General features: G+C 43.3%; 2 protein-coding genes across 5 annotated transcripts in view; one reads left to right on the top strand and one right to left on the bottom strand.

The window, feature by feature from the left end:
* LOC128423836 (uncharacterized) overlaps positions 1-6,353 on the bottom strand; it is a 44,453-nt gene extending 38,100 nt beyond the window's left edge. For both annotated transcript variants that reach the window (XM_053409344.1, XM_053409351.1), the window contains exons 1-2: positions 6,281-6,353; positions 4,992-5,073 (exon numbers count right to left, since the gene is read on the bottom strand). The gene's annotated coding sequence lies outside the window, so the exon portion shown is untranslated. The remainder of the gene's footprint in view (positions 1-4,991; positions 5,074-6,280) is intronic.
* The window catches only part of VWDE (von Willebrand factor D and EGF domains), a 44,653-nt gene that overhangs the window by 2,141 nt on the left and 14,725 nt on the right, over positions 1-27,787 (top strand). For 2 of the 3 annotated variants that reach the window (XM_053409338.1, XM_053409339.1), the window contains exons 2-18: positions 205-389; positions 1,625-1,856; positions 5,301-5,360; positions 6,206-6,465; positions 8,295-8,384; positions 9,615-9,759; positions 11,588-11,802; positions 12,535-12,608; positions 14,468-14,741; positions 16,367-16,575; positions 17,942-18,936; positions 20,252-20,388; positions 22,757-22,912; positions 23,282-23,386; positions 25,584-25,698; positions 27,095-27,345; positions 27,475-27,694. In XM_053409338.1, the coding sequence (XP_053265313.1) occupies positions 205-389; positions 1,625-1,856; positions 5,301-5,360; positions 6,206-6,465; positions 8,295-8,384; positions 9,615-9,759; positions 11,588-11,802; positions 12,535-12,608; positions 14,468-14,741; positions 16,367-16,575; positions 17,942-18,936; positions 20,252-20,388; positions 22,757-22,912; positions 23,282-23,386; positions 25,584-25,698; positions 27,095-27,345; positions 27,475-27,694 (3,723 nt within the window). The remainder of the gene's footprint in view (positions 1-204; positions 390-1,624; positions 1,857-5,300; positions 5,361-6,205; positions 6,466-8,294; positions 8,385-9,614; positions 9,760-11,587; positions 11,803-12,534; positions 12,609-14,467; positions 14,742-16,366; positions 16,576-17,941; positions 18,937-20,251; positions 20,389-22,756; positions 22,913-23,281; positions 23,387-25,583; positions 25,699-27,094; positions 27,346-27,474; positions 27,695-27,787) is intronic. The other variant, XM_053409341.1, reaches the window with a different exon arrangement.

The raw sequence follows: 27,787 nt of genomic DNA, 5'->3' as shown, positions 1-27,787 counted from the left end.
CCATAATCAGGACATAGCTAACTTTCTGTCATAAGCATAATGAGGATGGGAGGGGTTGTCTACCTAATTTAGTGTTATGCTATGCTCCAGGCAGCCATTTTGTGTTAAACCACTTGCACACCCTCCATGGCAGCCATTTTATGACTGGCAACACCCGCTGCAGATGAATGTATAAGAATGCTAATGTCTCCAATTTTTCTACAGCTCTGGAATGTCATGCAGGCGGTCATCAGATCCTTCAGAGTCCATACCGAAGTGTTGATTTTGATTCATCACGGCTTCAGCAATCAGCCATCCAGGACTTAATATGTGATCATTCATTGCCATCAGGGTGGTACCGCTTCCTGATTTTCGATAAGCAGGCTGAAATGCCAACCAAGTGTGTGGAGGTATCGATGCTCTCCTTTTAATCTATAATTGTATAATATGGCAGACTCCATATATATATATATATATATATATATATTGCTCATCTTCTATACATGCAAATCTGAGCTATTATGCTTGGCTTTATAGTGCAAGGGTCCTTCTGGTCCACCACCTGGTCCACCACAAGGCTGCAAAGTCCACAGCTGCATCCTAAAACCTCCCTGAATATTCTTCTTCTAGAGTAGTGATAGAGAATTGTTTGGTCTGAGGTGGGCAAGATTTTAGTAGGCAGCATAAAAAAAATCTGTTCTTGTTCTAAAACAAGTTTACTTTCCCCACATTATTGACACTGAGTGAATGCAGATGATCAACTTACGAAAGACATCTTCTAGCTCTCTATCATCTGTGCCACAATCAACTTGTATAGTGCAAGGTGAAGGCACAATTATCTGACCAGGATGGTGAAAGGCAGCTCCCTATGTTCCTTTATCACTAAAGTAAGGCTGGAATATCTGTGGCTCTCTAGATAGTGTTGGGCTCCCATCAGCCCCAACCAGTTTGGCCAACAGTCAGGCATGAGGAGGTTGTGGTTCAGCAGCCTCTGCAGCACCACAGGTTCCCCACCCTATATTATGAGATAGCTGCTGCTATAGACCGACTCAGTTTGTATAGTCTAAGTGTTGCGTAGCCTGAGGCTGCCCACCAGCATGTATTTGTTGCCTGCCAAGTGCTTTGTCAACCTCATTATTTTTATGGCGCTCAACAGGTTGGGAATGGGTTGCCCATGGTGTCCCTTATTTCTCAAAAGGCTGTTTTGCATGTTATGCTAACCATGATTTTGCACCGGCATCAAGCTCCAAGAGAGGAGACTGCAACCCCTTTGCTCTTTGGTTTTGCTTCTCTTCTGTGCTGAGCTAAGCCATGGTGTGACTTAGTTCTTCATCTGAATCTGCTTCTTGGTCTCCCTGTTGAACCATGAGCTGTAAACCATAGAGCAAATCTTGGTTACAGCTCATGGTTACTCTGGAGAGAGCTAAACCATGAGCCCAGGATCAGACAGTCTGCTAAGCCAAGCCAAACCATGGCTTGGTTCAGCCCAACAAAACATCCAAGGAGGAGTGAAGTGGCCACAATCTCCTCTTTGGCTTGGCTTATTAGTGTGTGTGTGTGTGTGTGTATGCAAGCGTTTCTTATCTTGGATGGTGGAAACATTCTGTTGATCAACTGTTTTCTTCTTCTGTTTTGGTGCTAAAAGATGAATCACTGTGGGACACAGGCCCCTGTTTGGTTGTCTTTGAGAGAGTCCGAGTCCTTGCCTCAGCCTGGTGAGATCAAACACTTAACAGCCTGTGCAACTTGGCAGTTTTTCTTCAGCACCACAGAGGACTGCTGCCTTTTCCGAATTCCTGTGAGTGTGAGGAACTGTGGAGATTTCTTTGTATACTTACTCCAGCCCACCCAGGGGTGCATGGGATATTGTGCAGAAGGTGAGGAAGCACATGCTGCCTGCTACATCCCAAAACATGTATATGTTTTCTTTTCCCAAACGTGTCTCAAACCATTTGGTCTCTTGTTACGTTTTTATAAGTCCTTCTACATCTATGGAAGGGTTAGGGTGGCGCTGTGGGTTAAACCACTGAGCCTAGGGCTTGCTGATCAGAAGGTCGGCAGTTTGAATCCCCACGACAGGGTGAGCTCCCGTTGCTCGGTCCCTGCTCCTGTCAACCTAGCAGTTCGAAAGCACGCAGTGCAAGTAGATAAATAGGTACCACTCTGGTGGGAAGGTAAATGGTGTTTCTGTGTGCTGCTCTGGTTCACCAGAAGCGGCTTAGTCATGCTGGCCACATGACCCAGAAGCTGTATGCTGGCTCCCTCGGCCAGTAAAGCGAGATGAGCGCCGCAACCCCAGAGTCATCCGCAACTGGACCTAACAGTCAGGGGTCCCTTTACCTTTACCTTTTACATCTATACAGAATATTAGGACTTGTCTACTCATGAAAGAATTCTGAAGTGTTATAGAGAGGACTGCATCACCTCAGACTGCAGCTGGGGAATATTGTTTTCAAATGTTTCCTTTCTAGAAAGCTGCTCTCAGTGTGTCCTCTCTCAAAAGTGATCCAAACAATCAGCGATCACCTATCATGAGCCAAACTCTTGACAGCCATTGTGCTTTATTCTTATAAGTTATTACATAAAATGTCTCTAATAATAAATCATATGTATGTCATAAGCTCAGACAAGGCTGCAGCCCCATCTACAAGAATTATTTGAGTTAGATTGCAAGCTATAAATGGCATCGGCCCGGTATACCTGAAGGAGCGTCTCCACCCCCATTGTTCAGCCCGGACACTGAGGTCCAGCACCAAGGGCCTTCTGGCAGTTCCCTCACTGCGAGAAGTGAAGCCACAGGGAACCAGGCAGATGGCCTTCTCGGTAGTGCCGCCCTCCCTGTAATAATAATAATATACTTTTGGGAGCCGCCCAGAATGGCTGGGGAATAAATAATAAATTATGTTGGTAATGATGATGATGATCCTAAAAGCTGTGGGAAAGGGAAAATCAAAGGCAGATATATATACTGCAGTTTCCAAACCTCTCACCAGCAGGACAGAAGTAACGGCAAAGCAAGGCATGAGCACCTCTGTCTCCATTTCCAGGTGTTCTTATTGTTGTTATTTTGTAGTTAATGATTTCCCTCCTATTGGAAACTGTGAAAGGGAGGTTCCCTATGCCAGCTTCTGTGGTTTGGAGGTGTGTGGAGGGACTGGGTAGTCTATAGATCCTTTGGATCCAAACTTCCACTAACCCACCTCCAATCCACTAATCTGCACACGCTTCCGGTAGGGCAAGAGCTATGGAGGTTTTCACAGTGGCAGGAAGGAGGCATCTCATGTTGAAGCTTTGGCTTGTGATTCTCCCTTTCTTTTCTTAATAGAAGGAGATTTGATGCTTCTCCTGGCCCCTGGAACACCCTCCCATTAAAGAATAAATGAGCAATTGACATGCTAAATTGCGTTATTTTTCAAAAACTTGATGAGTAGTTGGAGCAAAATTCCATTTGCATCTGAAAATTGGCCTTAGAACAAAAAAAGGATCTCTTAGTAAAAGTCACTTTACTTGCAGTAAAAGAGGGTTTTAAATTCGTACTGTCGAGTGTTTTAATTAAAAGACATGAAATAAACTTTTTATTATCAGGAAGAGGAACTGTTACTTACCCTGAGTAGGCCACCATAATAATGTTTTCTTTATTACTTTTATGTGCCAAAAGAAATTATCATAATTTAATGGATTTCTTTATTATGCCAGCGAAAAGCCGATAGTGAAAGGCATAAACACTCTTCATCATCCTATGCAACTTATTTACTGAAAATGCGAAATGTGTATAGTATAATACACCATTTGTTTTTATGGCGGAGAACAATTTAAATATTGAAAACGTTTTCATTGCTACATTAAACTAAAAGCCAACTTGTTTTCTTAAACTGAAAGTAATGAGCTGTCTTTAAAAAAGCGAAATACATTTGGTTTTAAAAAAGCTTAGCACTGTTTAGTGAAATTGCAGCGTGCTGAAAAGTTTTTTAAACAGTTCACTCAGCTTGAATAGTTTATAATAAAAACTGAACTTTTAATTATAAGCATTCTCAGGGTGAACTTAGATGTCAACATTTAACAATACCAGGGACTTACTGACTGCGGGTGAACAATCTTCCCACTCTATAACTCAGTCCTGGGTGGTGTTTAATATTTGTAGACGAAATAAACCAGGCCAGAGCTTCCCAGAGGTGTAACTTTCAAACAGGAGTAGGTATAGAAGGGTTTGCCCACCCTTCTGGGGCCTATGGGCACATTTGAAAACCAGAGCAACTATTGTGGTTCCACACACAGCAAGACTCTCCCCAGCCCAGTTGTAGCCTCCCCTGCATTGACCCCACACTGCAAAAATAGAGGGCTTAACAACAACAACAACAACAACAACAACAACAACAATAATAATTTATTATTTATACCCCGCCCATCTGGCTGAGTTTCCCCAGCCACTCTGGGCGGCTTCCAATCAAGTGTTAATACAGCATTAAATGTTAAAAACTTCCCTAAACAGGGCTTCTTTCAGCTGAGGGAGGGTCAGAGGGGACAGAATCCTGTGGGCACAAAGGAAGGCCTCTGAGGGCACATGTACACCCTCCGGCTCCCATTACCCCCAGCCAGCATGGCAAACTGCAAGGGATGATGGGAATTGTAGTGCAACAAACAACTGGAGGGCCACAGTCCCCCAATCCCTGATCCAAATGCTTATTTGCTGGAGCAAAAGCCAAAAAAGTATTGTGGCATCTGAAGGAGAGCTTTTGATACCAGGTGCTAGCTTTCATCACCTGCTTTGAAAGGATGTCACAGGACCCTTATTTTTGCTGTGAGAAACTGGCATGGCCAGCACTCTGGAATTTGCCACAGCTGTCAATCCATATCCTCCAACATTTCTCCTATGAAAGTAGGGACGTCCCATTCCATAATGATAATTTTACTGTTTATACCTCACACACCTTACTGGGTTGCCACAGCCACTCCGGGCAGCTTCCAATACATATATAAAAACATAATAAAAATTAAACATTAAAAAGACTTACCTATACAGGATTGCCTTCAGACGGCTCGGGGGTTGAATAACTCTATACCCTCCAACATTTCTCCAATGAAAATAGGGGAATCCTAAGGAAAAGCGGGACATTCCAGGATCAAATCAGAAACCAGGGCGACTTCTCTCAATCAGAGACGTCCCTGGAAAATAGGGACACTTGCAGGGTCTGTTAATCTAGGCTCAAAAATCTAGGCCATTAATTTTCTAATTTATCTTTAATAAAATACAAGGCAAAAATGCTCAGAGTTCCTGTTTAACAGTCACCTGATGCAATTATATGTAAGGAATTTATCTCTAGTTACTTCAGGTGCTGAACTGCAGGCCTGCCAGACTGGGGAGAGAGAAACCACATGCAGTGGTAAGTTGTTTTCTACAGATTTTGTCAATATATTATTTTGACCCAGGGATTCTGTGTATTTTCTGTCTTAACTTTGATTTTATTTAACATTTATTTGTTTTGTTTATACATACCACCCTTTGTCAGAAGATCACAGGACGGTTTACAACACAAATATCATAACAGGATATCTGTGCAACATTAAAATCAGAACAGTTATACAAATGTAGTTACATTCAGGAATACAAAATGCAATACAAATTCTCGCAACTGCATAAAAAGAGGAGAAAATCAGCAACGTGGTATCTAAAATACAAATACAGCACACAAATTGAGACTCTTCTCTCAAAGGTACCTCTCAGTCCTGGCCACCCACAGAAAATGACAGACCTGCTGAGCAGTCACCTGGGAGCTTTCATCTCTTCTTGCAGCCTCTCAAGATCTTCACTTCCTTGCCTCTCACTTTGGGATTTCTATCAACTATCTGGTTTTCATTATGTTGCATGTGTCGTGATGATCTGCTCATAGGTTCAATGGATATTGTGTGTTAATTGTGTGTTGATTTTTCTGTTCCCAACAGCCACCCTTTTCCCACACACTCTCACACCACATGCTATGCTATACCACCATACCTGTTTGACTCTGATTATATCAAGACTAAATTTAAATGTTGGCCATTGTGAGAAGAGGATGCTGGACTAGATAGGCCTTTGGTTGGATCCGGGAGGGCTCCTGTTATGTTCTTGTTTAAAATAGTTAGCAGGAAATCACATTATTTTGCTTGCTGCTTGTTTCTGGAAGTCTTCTCTCTGCTTTACATTTTTTAAATGGCATTAACCCACCTCTCCACTTGTTTTTGTTGTTAGAGAAATTACCTACTTCACAGTTGCCACTTCCTTTACCACCCCCTCCAAGCACACCTGAAATAGTGGCGGTCTTACTTGAAGGAAGCATTTTCTTAAGGTGCTCCTTTGATGTTCCTACCACAAACACCTCTGTGGGCTTTCTTGTGGCTTGGTCCAGACTGTCGCCTGAAAGCATCAAAGAAGAACTGAAGCAAGAGACAACAGTCCAGGCATTCTCACTCTTAGAACTGGATGGGGTAAACCTCAGGCTAGGAGACAGGGTATGTTTAAGTTCTGTATTATTGTTTTATGTTTCTTCTAAGAGGTGGTGCTCCTCAGTGCTCTTCTAATTACAAATCCAAAAAGTTAATCCATGTTAAGCAAGGAGTCGCACCAAATGATAAATGCTGAGTTCCAAAACTCCTTATTTGTGATTCCCTTAGAAGCAGCACCCTTAACTCCCAGGTTGTGGTTTGTGTATCTGTTATTCTAAGAATCCAGCAAGCTCACCGGATGAGATTTTAGGGTTGGGATGGAGACGGTTATATTTGCATCTGTCTAAACACTTGGTTTTGTTAAAATTACCCCCTCATAATTGCCACAGGCAAGCAAAATTTTACCAGGTACAGAGCAAACAAATAACATGTATCTCAGTGCAGTTCCATAAAAACTGTATCGTAATATGGAAAGCCAGTATACACATTTTTAAAAGTGAACTGAAAACTGATCTAGAGCATCTTGCTGTTCCCTCTGAGAGTGCCTACAACCTAAGAGGCAGTGTTGCATAGTGGCTAGACTTTGACCAGGGAGTCCCAGGTTTAAATCTCCATTTGGCCAGAAAGCTTGCAGCAGGGGTGGTGAAGACTTCAGCCTGAGGGCCATGTTCGCTTTTGGCCAGGCTCCTGGGAGCCGCATGCCAGTGGTGGGTGTGGCTAGAGGCGAAATAGGCAGTGCCATAATCAAAATTGGTAAAGGAACAGGATCTAAAAATAAATTAATTAATTAAAGTAGTTTTGAATTATGGTGCTGGAGGAGACTCTTGAGAGTCCCATGGACTGCAAGAAGATCAAACACATCCATTCTTAAGGAAATCAGCCCTGAGTGCTCACTGGAAGGACAGATTGTGAAGCTGAGGCTCCAGTACTTTGGCCACCTCATGAGAAGAGAAGACTCCCTGGAAAAGACCCTGATGTTGGGAAAGATGGAGGGCACAAGGAGAAGGGGGCGACAGAGGACGAGATGGTTGGATAGTGTTTTCGAGGTTACCAGCATGAGTTTGACCAAACTGCGGGAGGCAGTGGAGGACAGAGGTGCCTGGCGTTCTCTGGTCCATGGGGTCACGAAGAGTCGGACACGACTAAACGACTAAACAACAACAAAAGTAGTTATATCCCATTTTTAAGGACCTAACACTCTCAAGGTGGGTCATTCTATATTAAGTGATCCAACTTTTTTACTTCATGTCATCCAGTTTTCTTAATATTTTGTACACTTGTTAAATGATCGAAGTTCTGAAGGGATTGGTGTTTTTAGTTTTGATGTATCTCAATCCTGGGCTGAGCTTTAAAGGTTTTTGTGTAGTCTGGCAAGGCCAAAATTGCCATCTTTTTTTTTTGAACCCTCATAACTAAAAAACGGGATGAGATTTAAAATTAAAATTTAAGATTTAAACTTAGTTTTGATCATTCAATGATTGTACAAAATATTAAGATAATTGGATGACATGAGGTAAAAAAGTTGGATCACTTGATATATGGAATGACCCCAGTGGCATACAACTGAAGGAGATCCAATTGAGATACATAAGAGTGTTAAAAGCAACAACACAGAAATAGCGAAGCACCAATTCTCAGGAATTGCTTTTTAACCATTCTGTGATCTTCTGCATTGTCTGTATTCCTTGCATTTCATTGCCTTCTGATCTCACTGCTTCTGCCTGTCCTACCCCTCTTGATTTTGTATATATTTCTGCAACAGAGGACGACACATGTCTCTGACGAAGTGGACTCTAACCCTTGAAAGCTAAGTTAGTTTGTCTTTAAGGTGCCACAAGGCTCTTTGCCATTCTTGCTTTAATATAGTGTTGTCCCTTCTCTTGTCCTTTACATAGATTTACTGCAGCAGTTCCACCTTTTTCTTAGAGAAACCAGAAATGCAGAGTTCACTCATCGAGAGCATGGAATTTTTTGCAGGAATTAAGGTACGCTGAAAAGAAAACAGTGCATTGTGTAGTTACAATCCTGTAGCCCAGGGGTGGAAAAGTCATACACCCAGATGAAGTTGGACTACAACTCCCATCGTTCATGTTGGCTGGAAGTTGGAATTCCTACAACGTCTGGAGGACCCACACTTGCATACTGTACTTGGATGTAAGCCCCATCGAACTCAGTGGGGCTCACTTCTGAGTAGATATACAGTATGTGTGGATGGCCCTCCACAAGTTACTAGACTGCTACTCCCATTATCCCTGTCATTGGCCATACTGGGGTTGATGGGAGAATCCAGCAACATCTGGAGGTCCTCAGGTTCCTCACCCCTGCTGTATAGGATTGTGCTGTAAGTCACATTTGTCTTCACTGCAGTGGTGCAAATTTTCAGAAGAACAATATTGTAGTATTTGCTAGTGCAATAATTCTTCTCTGTTGGCAATAAAATTAGTGGTGTGATAGCATGTAAAGGTAATAAATGGCACTCCAAATGCATTCAATATTTTTTTTCTGAGTTGGACCCAGGCATGCTGTGCAAGCTTACCCTGTTAAGAAGTAAACCCCATTGTGTATAGGATTCCAGCCTGAGTTAATTACACTTAGGTCCCATTTAAATCACTGGGAAAAGGCTGTGTACACACCATACATTTAAAGTACATGATGTGCCTCAAAGAGTCATGGAAACTGTAGCTTGCCATGGTTGCTGGGATATGTAGTTGTGCAAGGAGTAAACTACAGTCTGCAGGATTCTCTGGGGGAAGTCATGTGCTTATATATGCAGCGCGTAAGCATTCTGAGACTTGACATCGTGGGAACTAAGTGCAAGCTCAATTGGTCTTCGTCAAACCATTTAAATTATTTCTACTAACGAGTTGGCATGCAATCATTTTGTTTGTTTGTTTAAATCAGCCTGTGTTTAGGCACACTCTGTGGAGTTTCCTTATAAAAGCAAAACGCTTTTGTATTCCTTTTGCATGGGGGGTGGAATCTATTTTGGAAGATTACTGAAATTAAGTCCAAGGGACTTTTTTTTTTTAATTGCCATCATCACAGCAAGGTTTACAGTTGGATGTTATCTTAGTGATTGCCTTTCTGTTGTTTTCTACAGCTGTAAAAACCAGTTTTCGCTTTAAATTCTTTTCAGCATTGTTCTGAACATTTACTGTGAGATAATTCCACACAGATACCTTGTGTTCATAGCATGTTCCTTTTCTTATATTCAGCTACATCCTGAGGCATTTATAATATCAGAAGATGGAAAGGAATACAGACTGACGATAGAAAGCAAAATTCCCATTCCTTGTCCTCAAGCTAGTCAGCTGGAAAATGACTGCAAAATCTCATTAAAATTAAGAACAATAGAGGAAGGTAATTTCTTCTTCAATTTTTTTTTAATTGGCTTGTGCCTTGAATATGTACTTTTTATCCTCATTTTGACATGTTCATGCATTGCTCTGCTCAGGTGATGCATGCTGGTTGCATGGCAGCCTTTGTGTGAGGAGCCAGCACTGTGTTGCAGTTCAGACCTCTAGCCTAGCTTGCTGCCCTTTGAAACAGTGGAAAACACCATACCAATGCCCACGTTAAACTAAGATTAAACCAGTGTGGTTGCAGGAGGGTTCATCATGTTCTTTTTCTTAGTCACAGGTGTGGAAACTGGGTTACATAGAATACAGAAAGCTGCCTTATACTGAGTCAGCCATTGGTCCATCTGGCTTATAATTGTCTACACTGACAATAACCTTGGCCCTCTAGGGTTCTAGACAGGAGATTTTCCATGCCCTACCAGGAGATGCTGCAGTTTGAACCTAGAACCAGCTTCATGCAAGGCAAATGCTCTCACTGAGCTATGGCCTGTCTTTGTTAGTAATTCCTTTTGTCTGTTCTGAATCCGTTGACCCATAGTGACGAGGACTGATGGGAAGGCCAATGGCATCTTGAGAACCAAAGGTTCTCCATTCTCCATTCTTGGTCTAAGGCAATAAGATGTATTGGTGTCTGGCACTGGCTGTGACGTGATAATGTTGCTCCCCACCCCAATCTCCACGCAGTGTGAGATTCAGGGCCTCCAGATGCTTATCTAAGGTTCATGTCTCCTTTGGGAATGAGGTATGGTGAAGACTGTGGTGTCTTTATGATATGTGGTTTGTTCACACATATGTACAACCTGATGGAGGGGCTCACAGTATTAACACCCCAAGAGAGCCTTGCTTCCCCAAAACCGCAGCTTTGCATTCAAACAGAGTTGAAGGAGGGGACCCTGCCCATTTGTTGTCTCAGACAGAGCCCCTTTCCTTTGTCTCCCTTAATGGCCCATTACCAAGGTGATCACCTCATCAGGAAGCTAGCCTGACTTATATTTTAATACTCGCTTGTCAGGCATGGCGAGTCCTCTCCTTCCCCGGTAACTTCATAGGCAAGAATCACAAGCAGTTTGTATTTTATAGTCCTTTTTATTCAGTCATCTGGTTGCAAAGCAGTAATCCATATCTCTCCACAAAGAGAGGTGTTGGCTACTCTGAGCCCTTCCCTTCCATCTACAGCAACATCCTGGGCACCAACGGGAAGTTTCAGCTCTCTGCATCCTCTATTCTCTAATATGGAGAGACCTACGAGCCCGAGAAGAGAGGGGATCGCCCAGGCTCTCTAGGGAGGTCTCTGCTGGCTGTTCCCTCCCTTTCCCTTCTTCTTCAACTATATTGTAGCTAGGTAACTCCTGCAGAGGCTGTGTAGCATTCTCCCCTCTCTCTCCTACCAAAACTGCGGGGTAGAAGGGGGGGTGAATCCTTCCCCTCCTCCTCCTCTTCAGAGAGAAGCTGATCTGGCTGAGGATACACTTCCCAATCCTGTTTGGACCATTCCCAGACATTGCTGTATCCAGGGGTGAGAAGGGTCTCGGCACACAGCCTGACACCCCAATAACACATTTTCCCACTCCTGCTACATGCTTGTGTGCACATGATAACATAAGTAAATTCTGGAGCTAAAAGAGGGCGATGAGATAGAAGTGAGTAATATATACAAGATCCTGCAAGAGGTTAAACTAGTTGCCTCTCTGGTTATTTGCAACCTGACTGTTATATCCTGCCGCTTCCCCAAAAAACTGCATTGATTTTAACCAATCACTAATGCTAAAAACAGAACTCTGTTGCATCTTAAAGAGAAATCTTACTAATGGCTGTCTGCTTTGGAATAGGTAAAGCTCTACAGAGCTTAAACGTGGCTCTTTCTTCTTGCTCTGTGGAGCTTCTTCAGCATCCCTGCCACAATGGGACGTGTGGCCACGGCAGCATCCATTACACCGCGGTGACGGATTTCACCCGAAATGGAGAGAGAGTAACCAGAATTGCGGCAGAACCTATTGTTAGTGACAACTTCCTGTGGAATGGCTACATGGTGGAAAGTATTCAGGTCGAAACCCATTCCGTTCAGTCTTGATAAAAAGAAATCACTTGGAAGTTAGCTGATGTAAACTGGCTAGGTTTTCTCTCTTTTGCACGTTTTTAACAATGACTTACGAGCATCATTTATAATGACATTTCTAATTCGCACAGCATGTCGTTTTGTTTTGTTTTGTGAAATTCTTTCAGGGCAGGGCTCTCCCAAAGTGGCTTACATGTATATATAAAACATGAAATAAAAACAGCACTTGGACATCTTAATTGATTAAAAAGCTATTTTAAAACCATTTTGCCACCTCATCAGAAGCCTCTAATTGATGGATGAATTTAGTTAAAAACATTATTGATGACTAAAACGTATTGAAAAGCCAGTGATGACTAGCGTATTCCTTTGTATGTATGAGGTAGACCCCCTTAAGCAGCCGCTCTATACACCATGTATGGGGGAAACCAGTGACCAAATGTTGTTGGCCTACAACTCTCAACATCCCAGGCCTTTGGCCAGTCAGGCCGGCGCTGATGGGAGTTGTAGTTCAACAACATCTGTGAACGGCACAGATTCCCCATCGCCTGCTCTGCACACTTACCTGATACAAGTAAGTCTCTTTGAAATTAGTGAGGCTTAGAATTGAAGCATTGCTGTGTTATTTACTTGTAAGTCAATCTCCATAATCAGCACGTCAATATATTTGAAGGATTCCTGATCAGCTGATTTACCTTAATGTCTTCACTTCTTTTAAAGGTTACTGTGAAAGATCTGCCCTCTGCCTACTGCTACTCTTTTACTGACCCACATATCATTACATTTGATGGCAGGTAATTTACAAACTTACTCTTTCCCCTTTTTCTTTTCAAGAGAGGATTTTTTTTTTAATCGTAAGATGAATACATTAATATTTTTTATCTGTCGCTTGTTAATCAAAACCATCTCCCACCCCATCAAAACGCTGGGTAGAAAGAACCTATGGCTTTAGTGACTTGCTTCAACTCAGTGACGCCAGTTGCTATATTTATGAAGGAAATCTGTTCTGTCACAATGAAACACAGCCAGGGCTGATCATATCTTCTGAGCAGTTCTACAGAATATGTCCCTAGAGATGAGTAATGGTGGTTACATTGAATGCTCCACACCCACAATGCGTAGCCAGGAATGAGCGTGTGCTTATAAAAACCCATATTATTTGAGCCTTGACTAGGCAAAGAGGCAGTGAGATTTTTTTATTCAGCCCAGTCTCCTAGCAACTACCTGAAATTCACACAGGTAAATGCGGCCTGCCTGAATGGTATTGGAAAAAACTGTCCATCATGCCATTCTCACGTCATCACAAAACCTTCCCTTTGAAAATAAAAAGGTATTATTTAGGGAGTTGGGGGAACATCAACACACCAAGGAATGGGGAGGGAGTGATTAAATAATATTGTGGAATATAGCTTTCACCAACCTACTGTCATCCAGGTGTTTGGGACTACAATTCCCATCAGCCCCAGGCCGTACAGTGCTGGCTGGGGATAACGGCAGTCGTCTGAATGATCTGAATTCCACAAGGTTGGCGAAGGCTGAGGCATACTCGTTTGGTTCTCTTTCAAACAAATAACTTTCTTTCTTTTCTTGAGCAGTAGGAAGTTCAGTGCAGCTATTACCTGAGTAAGGTGAGGTTCCATTAGAGGACAGGAGATCGGGTGCTTGCCATGTCTGGATAATAATCGTGCTACTTACAATTGTGGAAGCTGCTTGAGTAGCATGGAGCTGTCGAAGCAAAGCACACATTGCTCAAAGAAACTTTAGCATCTCTGAGTCAAAAATCCAACATTCCAAGCCAAATCCAAAGTGTTTTTTTTTCAGTTCTCCTTGTGCAGGAATTCTTCTGGGGGAATTGGCTTCACCCTACGCCCTGGGTGTGAGCAGAGATAATAAGTCTGCACGTCATGAGTAAAAATGGCTCTCCTATAGCAGTTTCAGCTCCCTGGGGAGAACCCCCGCCCCCAATAATATTTCTTCAGCCTTGAAAGGAAAAAGAAAGTTCCAGAAACATCCTCTGACGAAGGCCAAGTTAAACCCGATCCTCAGTCACATACAGCTTGTCCCTGATAGTTTCTTTTTCTTCAAAAATGCAGCTATGGGGGCAGTAAACAAAAGTGGGTGTTCATAACGCTTTCCCCTCATTCAGTTTCCACCCTAAAAACTCCTTAACCTCAATAACTTTTTACCCTTCAAGTGAAATGATCATCATATTTTCCTTGGCAGGGCAAAAATTGTTTTGGGGGGGCAATTTTTAGTGGGAAATGCAAAAAGGAAAATGATTAAGAAATCATCACCACCCAATGTTGGCCTTCGGCTTTTGTTTGTAGTCCAGCTATATTTTGTAAATAAAAAGAAATCTGGGATAAAATATACACGACAGAATGCTATAATTTGACTTTAGTATTTCAGTGAGGAAGTGCGCAATCCTGTTCATGGAGCAAGGCCCTTTAAAACTAGGCAGAACATACCTATGAGTAAACATGCATAGGGTTGATTTATAAAAAAAACTGTTAGAACAGTCCCCCCCCCAAAAAAAAAGTTAGATTAAAAAATGACAACATTGGATGAATCAGCACTGCATTAAAATAGCAATTCGTAAAAGTGATGATAATTTTGAAACACAAATAATTTTGCATGCTCTCCTTTTTTCTAGGATGTATGACAACTTTAAAACGGGAACGTTTGTGCTATACAGAAGTACTTCCCGTGATTTTGAAGTCCACGTGCGCCAGTGGGACTGTGGGAGCCTCTATTACCCAGCATCATGTAACTGTGGTTTTGTTGCCCAAGAAGGGGCTGATATAATAGCATTTGACATGTGCAGTGGTCAGCTACGTGATTCGCAGCCGCACTTATCTGTAAAGAGCAGAGCTTCGGCAGACAGCGGCGTCAGGATCAGTGAATCATATTCAGGAAGAAAAGTCACGGTGTGTTGATCCATTTTATATCCATTGTAAAGCAACTTGATTCAGGAGGAGTTTCCTGTTTCCTTTTTAATCAATGCACATATATAAGCTACTTTCAGACATTAATGATAAACCATGGTTTATCATTGCATGAAGAAGCTTGGCTGAGCCTTGGGCTTCTGCATTGCCCAGCCCTTCTCCTCCAACTTAGCCATGAGGAAACTAGGAGCTTTTGTTACCCACTCTTAACTAACCACAGTTTAGCATTAGGGATTTTTAAATTAAAAAATCCAATAAACATACATGGGCTGTGTTTGGACATTAATGATAAGCCATGATTTATGATTATCTAAACAAACATGGCTTAGTCTTGGACTTCTGCATTCCTTCTTTCTGCTACTCCAGTGTGGCCATGAGGAAATTAGAAGCCTTAGCTACAATTGTTATGTCTAAACCTTGATGAACTGCATTTAGTCTTAACTATGATCACTGAAAGGGACACAGGTGGTGCTGTGGTGTAAACCACTGAGCCTTGGGCTTGCCAATCGGAAGGTCAGCAGTTCGAATCCCCATGACGGGGTGAGCTCCCGTTGTTCAGTCCCAGCTCCTGCCAACCTAGCAGTTCGAAAGCATGTCAAAGTGCAAGTAGATAAATAGGTACCGCTCCGGCGGGAAGGCAAATGACGTTTCCTTGTGCTGCTCTGGTTTCGCCAGAAGTGGCTTAGTCATGCTGGCTGCATGATCCAGAAAAACTGTCTGCGGACAAACGTCGGCTCCCTCGGCCAGTAAAGCGAGATGAGCACCGCAACCTCAGAGTCATTCGCGACTGGACTTAACTGTCAGGGGTCCTTTACTTTTACCTTTTATGATTACTGAAAGAAGCCAACTTCAAACTGTGATTGATAAAGCAGGTTTGTTTCAATAAGCCATAGTTAAGCTTAATCATATGTCCAAATCTTAAACTATTGTTAATTGAAAGCAGGAGCAAAAGATGCTGATCTCCTTGTGACCACGCCAGAGGAGGAGAGTGGTACACGCTCCTGACCTATTGTCCTGTTGGTCATATTATCTGTAGAATCTGGGTCACAGTCCTCTGCCTCTCTCACATGATCTGGTTGACATGGATTTGGGAGTGGTGCAGGGATGAAAGAGAACCATCACAGAGGTTTTTGTGTTGATAAGCCAACCTTTCCTACGTATCCATGTCAAAGTGACAATTCTCCCTACCATTTACAGATTTATGATTGGTTGTCCTGAGGGCCTCCATCGCTTGAATATAGCAGTCAGTTGCAAGTGGAGTTGTTGCACAGGGTTCGTTTCCTTTGAAAATGCATCTTTTAAATGCAGTGCTGTGCAGTAAGCCTGCAACTTATGGGCATTTAACTTGTGTGCAATCAGCTTTACGCACTTGACAAAATAGGAAATTTAGGATGGGGAAAATGAAAAAAGACATTGGCAATTCCACCCGCTGTCGAATGTATTCCTTGCATAAGTTGTGGGCTTACTGTACTTAAAAGACAGAAAAAAGGAGTCAGATGAGATAGGGCAAAGCAGTAATTTGTTTCATCTCCAAAATGGTCAATAAATGGAAACCACAGTCTGAAAAGGTCTTCCTGTTCTCTCGGTGTGATGCCATTTGTTTTTAGATCTCGTTTTCTTCTGGAGCTTTTATTCGAGCCGACGTGAGTGAATGGGGAATGAGTCTAACTCTCAGGGCCCCCAGTTTGGATTATAAACACACGCTGGGCCTCTGTGGAACATTTGATGGCATTGTGGAGAACGATTACCACGATGTGGACGGAACTGAAATCAGTGGAGGAGCTGATACTTACACATCTTTTATTAATGAATGGAGGTAATCTTTTATATTATTGCAAAGGGGAGATCTATTCGTTCAATTATTTGTTTAAATTCCGCCGCTCCTCCAAGGATCTCAAGGTGCCATACATGTGTGGGTTTTTTGCCTTCCCCATTTTATCTTCGCAACAAACCCTCTGAGGTAGGTTAGGCTAAGAGACAGTGACTGGGCCAAGGTCACCCAATGAACTTCATGGCTGAGTGGGGATTTGAACCCTGGTCTCCCAGGTCCTAGTCCAACACTCTAACCCAGGCATAGGCAAATTCAGCCCTCTGGATGTTTTGGGACTGCAACTCCCATCATCCCTGACCACTGGTCCTGTTAGCTAGGGATGGTGGGAGTTGTAGTCCCAAAACATCTGAAGGGCCAAGTTTGTCTATGCCTGCTTTAACCATTATACCACACTGGCTCGCAATAGTGCAGACTTATTTCTGTTCTACCTTTCTTCTGTCATGGAACCCAAGGTAACATACAAGTGGTTCCCAGCCTTCCATCTAGGCACTGACCGAATTTTGAAATGTTGTACCAAAATGCCCTGACTTCTTGTCACTTAAAGTTAATTATGAAAATGATAACAGCAGGAAGGGGATGTGGACTTTACTTCCTCAATAACATTAAAAAAAAATGAAAAGATACTGCACAAACTTACACAATCTATCCATTTTCCATTTAATTAATTTCCCCTGTCATTATGAATGTGTCCTGTTTCATAGCTTAAGGTCTCTGATCTTTTTATCTGCACAGTGAGACAATCTAGGTTGAGGGGATGGCAGGCGTGTCACCATTATTTATGTATTTGTGTATTTATATATACATACACAAAAAACCCAACTATATAACACTGTGCAATAATGGACACCACACTTTCAGAAGGATATTGACAAATTAGAGTCCATAAAGGCAACAGAGATGCTCAACAGTATAGAAAACAAGTCCTAGGGGGTTTGAAGGAACTGCTTAGCCTGAGCGGAGAACATTCTTCACTTATCTGGAGGGCTGTCACATAGAAGAGAGCAAGCTCTTATTCTCTGCTGCCCCAAAGGTCACAACTGTATCTACTGGACGTTAAGTTATGGGAGGATACTTTTTGGTTGGGTGGCAGGAGAAATTTCCTGATGGTTAGACTGGTTCAACATTTAAATGAATTGCCTAGAGGTCTGGTAGGATTTCCTTTGCTGGAACAGAGGCTGGACAGCCAAATGTCTAAAAGGAAAATTGCTATGGTAACAAGTATCACAAAGCTCCAGTGGCATGAACAGTTCTCCCCTCCCCCCCTCCATCCATCCATCCATCCATCCATGCATGCATGTTGCATGTTTGGATAGCAGCCATGTTGAGATTTTCCAGTTGTTTTTTTTGACAGGATTTCACCAGGAGAGAGTCTGTTTGACCAAATACCGGATCTTTCAACTCCAGCCAAGGAAATAGTTTTCTGTAATTGCAATGCTGGTGACGTGGGAGAAGACCAACCAGCAAATAAACTGAATTCTGTTTTTGAGGCAGAATTGTCTTTGCCCTGCAGAAGAAACAAACAAAACGCTTGGCTCCCTTCCTTGATCCCGGGGCTGGATGTAACCACTGAGTACATCGGCTCGCTTGATCCTATCAGGGGCTTGAGGAAACGTGCTTCCGTGCTGGAGGAGGTTTCTTCTGCTGTTCCCTCCAGAGAGGGACGCTCTCGGAATCAAAGAGCTCTTCAGACAGCAACCCCAGAACGCACAGCTCTCTTTCTGAACTCCAAGACAGGATTTACAACACACAAACAGGCTGTTTGGGGCCGGGGGGCTGACAGCTACACAGACAAGTTTGGAAGCCAGCGGCGCCGCAAAAGACATTCACGCCCAAAGCGCCAACATGACTACGATTACCTTTCTGTGTTTCCATCCCAGAGCCTAAGCCAAACAGATCTGGATGGATTTAGCTATTTCTTCCCAGAAGATCACATGGCTGACCCATACCAAGAGCCCATCTCTTCATGGCCTACGCCTTCTGGCCTCACTGAGTCGGATGCATTGGACCTTTGCCAGGAGACAGTTGCCAATTCCAGCATAGTGAGGGCTTGCAAGGCTCTCCTCGGCCAGCGGGTCAGCGATGTGGTAGACTTGTGCATCAAGGATCTGCAACTGAAAGACGACCTCAGCTGGGCAAAGGCAGGCTTGGCCCTCCTAGAAAACGAATGTGAAAAGAGAGCTTTGGAAGAAGTTAATTACCACACTGGAGAAGAAGACAAGAGATTATCTGATGACTTGCTTTTAGCGCTGAAGTGTCCCAACCTCTGCAGCGGGAGAGGTCACTGCGTTGAATGGGGCTGTGCTTGTTTTCAAGGCTTCAGCTCGTATGACTGCAGCACCTCATCTGGTGAGTCGATCTACAGTTACTAGCATTCTTTCTCTGCCCCACAGCAAGCCTCCTTATCCAACATCTATATTCTAATCTGTAAAACAGTCAGCTTTGCAGTCTGTTCTGCATCTGTCCTGTTTCCTAGAGGTAAGTCATGTTATATTTGACTCCTGTTGTGCCAGATTTAACCACTGCTCACTGGAACACTAGTCTCAATTATTAGCTTGGGGAAATAGTACAATTTCACATTCCAGCCTCCTTATAGAATGAAGCCGGATGCCTCTATTTGGTATTTCTATTAGATACCGTTTGGGTCTTTTATATAATGCAACACAGCCCTTGGTGGGTGAAGAGGAGCACCATGCTGGGGGGTGTCTACATGGGGTTGCCTGGTTCACAGCCCCTCATAAATTGTGTGTCCGGGGCCATGGTCACCCCTGGCACCCCCCACACTATGCCTCTGCCAGGAGACTGTGTGGCCTCCTGTTTCAGGAGTTATGGAGAAATACAGCTGAGTGTCATCAGCATATTGATGACAACTCACCCTGAAACTCCTCATGACCGCTCCCAACAGCTTCATGAAGATATTAAATAGCACTGGAGATAAGACAGTCCCCTGTGGCACCCCACAGCATAGCTGTCAGGGTGCCGAAAGACACTCTCTGAATAGTACTCTCTGGACTGAAGGGAGGATTAAAACCACTGTAATACAGTGCACCCAATTCCCATTTCCCGGAGCTGGTCCAGGAGGATGCCATGGTTGATGATGAGAGACCAAAATGCAGGAACAAGGTCCCACTCCCTGTGTCCTGCTCTCTATAAACGTCCTTCATCAAGGCAACCCAGACTGATTCCATTCTGTGGCGAGGTCTGAACCCAGATTGTAATGGATCTAATTATGCTCCCCATATTCTTTGCACATATGAAACAATTAGCATATCTAAGTAAGAACACTTCTCTCTGACATTTAGTTTTCTGAGAGCTGGGGTTATTTTTGGATGGAACATTATTCAAATCATATGAGCGCACACCCGCCCCCACCCCGGCCGCAGAATGGAAATTTGAGGTTCAGAGACAAGTGTTCCTCCATTCTCACTGTTTGTGAAACCTATGTCTTCCTTTAACTCGGTATGTCGAATTTTCTCAAAGAAATTCAGTGTGAAATATGTTGAAATTAGTTTGTTTCTTTGCCCAGGCTTTGTGTCTGTAGTGCCCTATTTTCTTCATATTTGTTTGATAGGTATTTGTCGGCACAAAAGCTTTGTCATACTGTTTACATGAAGGGCCCGTTGATTAACTCGGTGTGTTTCACTTTCTGATTTTCGTTTTCAAGATCAGGTTCCGGAAATTACAGAGCTGAACAATGGAGGATTGTGTGATGTCCAGCAGTATGACTGCACAACTGTAAGAGTTTTTGGCCGTGGATTCATGGAGTCACCAGGCCCCAGATGTGAAATTAATAAGTTGCAGGTGGATTATTTTATGTATTATTGATAAAGGTTCAGCGTTCAGGTTTTTAGAACCTGAAGTTCCTGTAAGCCATTCTGCATCTGTATTCTCCATATTCAAGCAGTTGTTGACTGAGGAAATCAGAGGTGGTACAAGTGGTAGAACCTGCAAATAGAAGGCTATGAGAAACTGAGTTCAGCATGGTTTTCTTTTCTTTTCTTTTCTCAACTTTATTTTTTGGCCCTGTGCAAAGGTGACAAACTGGAAAGTCTCTTTCAGACTTGTGGGTGCAGCTACTTGGTTCTGCATTACTACTGCGAGTATGAAGACTGCGAGCAAAATTTACAGGACAATTTTTGTAGGGGAGAAAGCAATTACTCAAACTGGAGTTTATCCAAGACCCTTGATCAATGTCAGAAGCCTGAGCTAAAGGAGCTGAAACTAGCGCCTGGCCTCTGAGATATAATACAACTTTCCAAAAAAAAAAAAATCCCTCATGTATAAGAAATTCAATTTTCCCATCAACTCAGTAGAAAACATTTTCTTTTTCCAGCGCACCTTTATTAATACTTGGCTCCATCCAGCTGATGCTGAGGTTATTTTGGCAGGTTATATTACAATGCAGGCTGTGGATTTCCCTTTGTACACAACATGGATCCTCTCATCAGCAAGTCAGTTTGAAACGAGAAAGCCAACAGCACATTTACATTCCATTAAGTTAAGAGCTACTCTCCAAACTCCTAGTGAGACAATTATTGGGAGTTCACTTATCACAGCTTGAACTGTCTCACTCCTCACTCATTGCAAGCTGGAGGGTTTTAATAACACTTTCAGCAGCGACACTCTTGGTCTTATGCTCCCACCCCCCCACAAAAAGGTTCTGTGGCCTATCCTTTTATCAAGCAGATAAAGTTTTGGGTTGCCATGTGAGTCCATTAGATCTGAATAATGTCTAATTTTTATGTTTTGCAAAGGGAGAAGAACAGCCATTGCTATAACTTCTGGCACAACCTGAGATCTTTTTGCTCACAAACAGCACAGCCTGACCTAATTAGGCCGGCAGTCCTATGTTCATTTTTCTGGGAATAAGCTCTGTTGGACACAGTGGGACCTGTTTCAGCACCTGTATGCATGGAATTGTGTTGCACAGCTCCTGCAATCCACCTTATAGACGGCATACTTTTTTCACTATGCCTACCCACTGTCATCTTTATTTCTCTCTCGCTCTGACTCCCCTTTTTGTTTTTGTGTTTTTGCTTAACATTCAACTTGAATACTCCATGTTCTGAGGGAACGTGAAAGCTTGAGCGGTACTTTGCATTTCTGTTATTTCTAAGAAAGGTATTATGTTTGAGTTGCTCCATATGAGGGACGCTGGTGACGCTGTGGTCTAAACCACTGAGCCTCTTGGGTTTGTTGATCGGAAGGTCAGCGGTTCAAATCCCCGCGACAGAGTGAGCTCTCATTGCTCTGTCTCAGCTTCTGCCAACCTAGCAATTTGAAAGCACGCCAGTGCAAGTAGATAAATAGGTACCGCTGTGGTGGGAAGGTAAATGGTGTTTCTGTGCGCTCTGGTTTCTGTCCCGGTGTGCCAGAAGCGGTTTAGTCATGCTGGCCACATGACCCGAAAAGCTGTCTGTGGACAAACACTGGCTCCCTCAGCTCAAAAGTGAGATGCGCACCACAACCCCATGGTCACCTTTGACTGGACTTTAACCATCCAGGAGTCCTTTACCTTTTTTTTTATTTTTTTACCTTATATGTGGGAGCAGTGGAAACCATCCTGAAGAAGCAAGCAGAAGGGTTTTTACTCTTTAAGTGGCCCATAGACATTTCAGCCACTATGTTGTAAATAAAGAGTTCACTGACAGAATATAAAAGTGACCCACTGTCAGTGGATAAAGCTAGGTGCTTGCGCAGGTTGAATGAGAATCATCTCAGGGTATGCAGCAAAAAAAGTCCCTCCTCTAAAGGTAGATGTGAGATGGTGTAGGTCAACGGTTTAAGCCATTTTCTTTCTTGCACTGGTTTTGCAATCCAAATGACACCCACCCGCACAAGCTGGAACCTACTTGTATTCTTCAGTGGGGGGTGGGAACTGGTTGTTGCCAAGTGTCATAGCCTAAATATAAATTAGGGCCTCCCTGAGAAGATCCAATAACGGATCTTTTGCCATTACGCTATATGGCTCTGACTTGATGGTGCATTAGTGCTGCAGAATACTTGCCCATTTTGTACCCCCAGAACTGCCAAATTGGGTCAAAAGAGGTGGCAAATTAAGGTACTCTGTAGAGATTTGCTTCAGTTGAGATTATTTGTATATCTATTTGTATATCACCGTCTTGTTTATAGGGTCACTAAATCAGGCATTTTTGGTCCTTTAATTCAGTACAGTGATAACAAGTGGGTGCTTGGGGAATCTTTATTCACCCACGCCACTTTCCACAACACCAGGACTGTGGATTGCCAACTTCCCACTGAAGGACACCAGAATGATGGTCTGGATCTTGTGGATGGCCAACCCATTGCAAAGTGGCAAATTAAGGTAATCTCTAGAGATTTACTTCATATAGTCATATAGCGACTGAGATAATTTTTTAAACAAATCCTGCAGAAGTAAGCTGAGGAGGTGCACGAGCATAACTTGTAAAACCATTTAAAAAATCATCAAAAGGCACACTGGGGGGGGGTGCACAAAAGAAACAAGTTTTGCTCTCTGTTTATAATAGGTCACCCAGAGATCTACCATTACTTCCCGTTATATCTTCTGCTTACCCCTGCAGTATGTAGGAACCAAGCTTAAAATATGTAGGGAATCTAGGTAGGATGTGCATGTTGTCAATTGTGAAACGCGCCATAATCCCCTTTCGGATGCTTATATAACTCACAGAACTGTTGCTCTATGTCAAAACAGATTTCTAATGATGGGTTCGCTTATAGCAACCCTAAAACAGTGACATTATTTGATGGAGCTTGTCAGATATGCGACCCACAATCAAATGGATTTTGCACGTTAAAGGCAAGTGTCTTATTTTTGTTGTTGTTTTGCTTTGAATATTTACAACCTCATTAGGGCTAGGAGATAAATCTAGCAGAGATGTCACCTCATTAAATGAAACGGAATAGATTAATCATGTACAATTTCAGCGGAGTGGTCAATTAATTAGTCAGTTAAATATGCAATACACAATTTCTGGAGGGGCAACAGTGTTAATCCATTACAGCTGTGAGTCTTGTGGCACCTTAATGAGTTGTTGTTGGCATCTGTCTGTCTTGAGAGACGATAGGGTGCTCCTCCGGGGGTGAAGCCAAACCACTGGAGAATCATAGTGCCTGCTGTGGCTGCAGAGATCAGTAACTCATAACTGCTGCCTCCTGTGTTGTTTTTGCTGCATTAGCAGTGCCAAAGTGACCTCTCTGGAGTGTAAGCCCTGGCAGTGTGCATGGGGGTCCTGGGCTGCCCAGATGACAAGCCCCCCACTCTTGGCCTTGCTGATGTGATGCAAGGGGAAGCAGAGCATTACGTTTGGCAGGAGCCTGGGTGCAGGAGTTGCTGGAAGGAGGCATACAAGACGTGATCCAGCCATCTTGGGGACTCCACTCCAGATTTGTGTAGGGTTTGCTCCTTAGCAAGGGAGTGAGTACAGATTTTTCCTTGGGGTTTACTCCGTTAAAGAGTAACATGTTTATTTATGGCACATATATTCATGACTAGAGTCCACACCATCAGATGCATAGGACCAACAATACTGTCCTAGACATGTCTGCTCAGAAGCAAGCCTGATTGAGTTAAGTGAGACTCCCAGCTAAATGTGTAGGGATAGGAGCATCTGGGGAGTTCCCCATTGGCTAACAGCTCCAACCAGGATCGCCAATAGTCAGTGGTGAGGGGAACATGAAACTTTTAAGGTTCACAGGTTGGAAGTAGGCAGTCTGTTACTCGTAATGCCTTACTTCCCAATTTCCAACTGGGTTGACTGGATTCATTCCAGAAATAACTTCTGATGTGTTTGTTGGTTGTTTCCAGAAGGGAAAGTTCTCTCTTTCAGCCCTTCCTCCCTCCTTCTGTCCTTAAGGTGTCTCATACATCTCTAGGTCTAAGAGGTTATCACAGCCATGAAAATATCACTTCCTTGTGTGCGCTACTGAGTCTCACATCTCCTAAATTAGGGATGGGGAAACTATGGCCCTCCAGATGTTCTTGAACTCCAACTCCTACCATCCCTGCTCATTGGCCATGTGGCTGGGGATGATGGGAGTTGTAGTCCAGCAACATCTGGAGGACTGCTGTTTCTCCAACTCTGCCCTAGACCAATAGCAGAGCTGCTTCAGAGCAGCCCTTGAATCAGCATAACACAGATTTTGTGGAAGCTTCGCACTGCACAACATTGATGGATTGTCTCAGGCACAGAATGGTTTGTTTTCTAAGATATTTTCTAAGTAAAAACAGGCACCTTCTACTTGGATACAAAATGGTATTGTATTACTAGGTATCCACCCAAAAAAAATATGATATGAATAAATGTAATCATGCCTTCCCTGCCCTGATTCCCCCAGACATTGCTAGACTACAAGTCTCACCATCCCTGACCATTGGCCATGCTGACTGGGTTTGATGAAAGAGTCCAACAACATATGGATGGCACCAGTTCAGGGAAGGATGTGGTAATTCTGTGCAAGTTTACTCAGAAATAAGTCCCACTATGTTCAGCAAGAATTCTTCCCAGGCAAATCTCTACAGTATTTGCAACCCAAATTCGCAATCTGCTATAGAACAATACAATACAGCATTGCATTTAGTGATCCACTACAGAACCCTCCCAATAATTCAGATTCCCATAGTGGACTTTTGGTTGATCAAGAATTGAAACACCAAACTCAGTAGTTTCAACACGGCACCTTGAAATCCTATCAGGTGTGGACTACAAAGGATTTCCTGAATGCCCCACTGGAAGGCATGTCGTTTGTGCAAGAGCTTGGCCATACTCGGTCCAGCCCAAGTTCTGTTCATTTTAGCGACAGTGGCGTAGAATACCTTTCTGAAGACCTGGCTTGTTACAAGTTGTGAACTCTCTGAAGCATGCAAAAATTAGATTGAGGCTGGGGGCACATGAGAGTAACTAGCAGGCCACTGCTTTGACAGTTTATGGCACATGAATAAGCATGCAGGAAAAATATTCCAAAGTCTTAATGAATGATGTTTTATTTCTGCAAAGGAGAAAACATGCAACATAGATGGACTTTGTTATGGTGAAGGTGACACAAATCCTACAAGCCCTTGCTTACTCTGCAGACCGGAAATATCAAAGTTAACTTGGTCAGTTGCTGAAAGTAAGTTCTAATTAGTTATGAAGCTCACTGGTTCAGATGCCTAAACCTAACAAATGATTTGTATTCTCAGATTCATGCAAGTTTTTCATGCGCATACCAATGTTTACAGTAAACTGTGAAGAGGAGACACATCTCCAGAAAGTTGAGGAGGAGATACATATGACACGGAGCTGGCAGTGAGTCTAGTGTTACTCCTACAAGAATGGGAAACCTTTGGCCCTCCAGATGTTCTTGGACTACAACCTGCATCGTTCTCTACCCTTGGCCATGCTGGGTGGAGCTGATTGAAGTTGAGAGTCCAACACCATCTTGGAAGGCCACAGGCTGTCTATTCTTGCCTGAGAGCTTGGAGCAGCACATCACCTCTCTAGACTTTATGACTTGTGAACCTCCTCATGAGAAACAGAAACTTCAGACAAAATTTGCTATCTAGCAATTGCTTACCTTGCATCAGCTCAATTTGTTCCTAGCTGCCTGTGCCAGGATGATGGCTAAAGTTCATCATTGGTTCATTTTCCTGATGGATTTGTGCCATTTTGTTCTGTGGTGGAATGCTCTTGGGGGAGGGTGATGTTTATTGCATGTCAGTGGGTCGTGAAATATGTTTCTTCAAGACCTGTTTGCATCCATTGGCACCTGCAAACAGGTCTTGAAGAAACACATTTCATGACCTGCTGAATGTTAAAGAGCCTTGAGTTGAATCCAGGCTAACTTAACTGAAGTCCTATTGGTTTCAGTGCGACCTGTGATTAACTCCCTCCCATTGAAATTCCAGGAAATCGAATTGTAGTTGTATCTGATTCCTTGTATAGAGCAATGCCTGCCATCAAGATGGGCACAGGCAAGTGGGAAGCAGGAAACCACTTTGTGCAGGAACTCACACACCCCAGTGAAATCCCTTTCAGCAGATGCTCAGAGCCAGTGTCATGGACTGGTTGCACACCTTTCCTCAACCTGGCAACCCCCAGGTGCAGTTGGACCCCCAAATCAGGCCCATCAGGCCCAGCCAGCATGGCCAATGGTCAGGGGTGATGGGAGTTGGTATCTGACAATATCTGTTGGGGAAGGCTGACTTACTGCAATGCTTAATGAAAAAACACAAGAGGATATCTCTGTTGGTAGAGAATGAGACTCTTAATCTCAAGGCTGTGGGTTTGAACCCCACATTGGGTAAAAGATTCCTGCATTGCAGAGGGTTTCACTAGGTGATCCTCATGCTCTCTTTCAACAACACCTCTATGATATGGGATCAAGTAAAGCACTGCAGTCAGGTGCACATTTGGTATAGGCCTCTAACAGTGGCTATGTAAGTAGGTGGGGAACAGATAAAAATTTCCTGTTGTCATCCGTTTTTCATATTTCTAACTTTGTGGCTGTTCCATTTATTTCCTTTCAGACAACCAGCCTCCTGTATTTCAAAATACGCAAGAAAGGCTGCAGACCTTTTATGGGGAGGATTTTGTGTATCAGTTCTCAGCGACGGATGCAGAAGGCTCTGCCGTCGCTTTCTTATTGAATTCCGGCCCGCCAGGTGCCAGTCTTTCTCCCGCTGGACTCCTGATATGGAAGGCGCTGTCGAAGAAGCCTGAGCTGTTTACCTTTTTCATAACGGACGACTGCAGTGCCGAAACCAAAGTTGCAATCGAGGTAATAACTATTGTGGTCAAACAGGCAACGCTAATTGCTATCATGCAGCCATGACAAGAGCTCCATTGCAAATGGAATATCCCATTCAAGAGTAATTATAGCCTGCTGTTTATTGGGCATGTTTTGTAGGTCAGCGTGAAACCATGTGACTGCTTAAATGGAGGGTCCTGTGTGACCGATACCAATTTCCCTCCTGGAAGTGGGAAATATCTGTGCATCTGCATGCCAGGATTTGAAGGTGACCTTTGTCAAGTGAATACCAATGACTGTGCATCCAACCCCTGTGGCCTTGGCAGATGTTTTGATGGAATAAATAGCTTCCGCTGTGAATGTACACCTGGGCTGCAGGGTGAATTGTCACTTATTCTACATTTACATAATAATAATTCAATTACATGCATGATTTCAGGCTCCAGTTTACTGTGAGGTTTATTTAAGCAGA

This window comes from Podarcis raffonei, chromosome 12 (assembly GCF_027172205.1).
Source record: "Podarcis raffonei isolate rPodRaf1 chromosome 12, rPodRaf1.pri, whole genome shotgun sequence".
Classification (NCBI taxonomy): Eukaryota; Metazoa; Chordata; class Lepidosauria; order Squamata; family Lacertidae; genus Podarcis; species Podarcis raffonei.
Note: the sequence above shows the minus strand (reverse complement) of the source record. Positions and strands in the feature narration are given on the sequence as shown.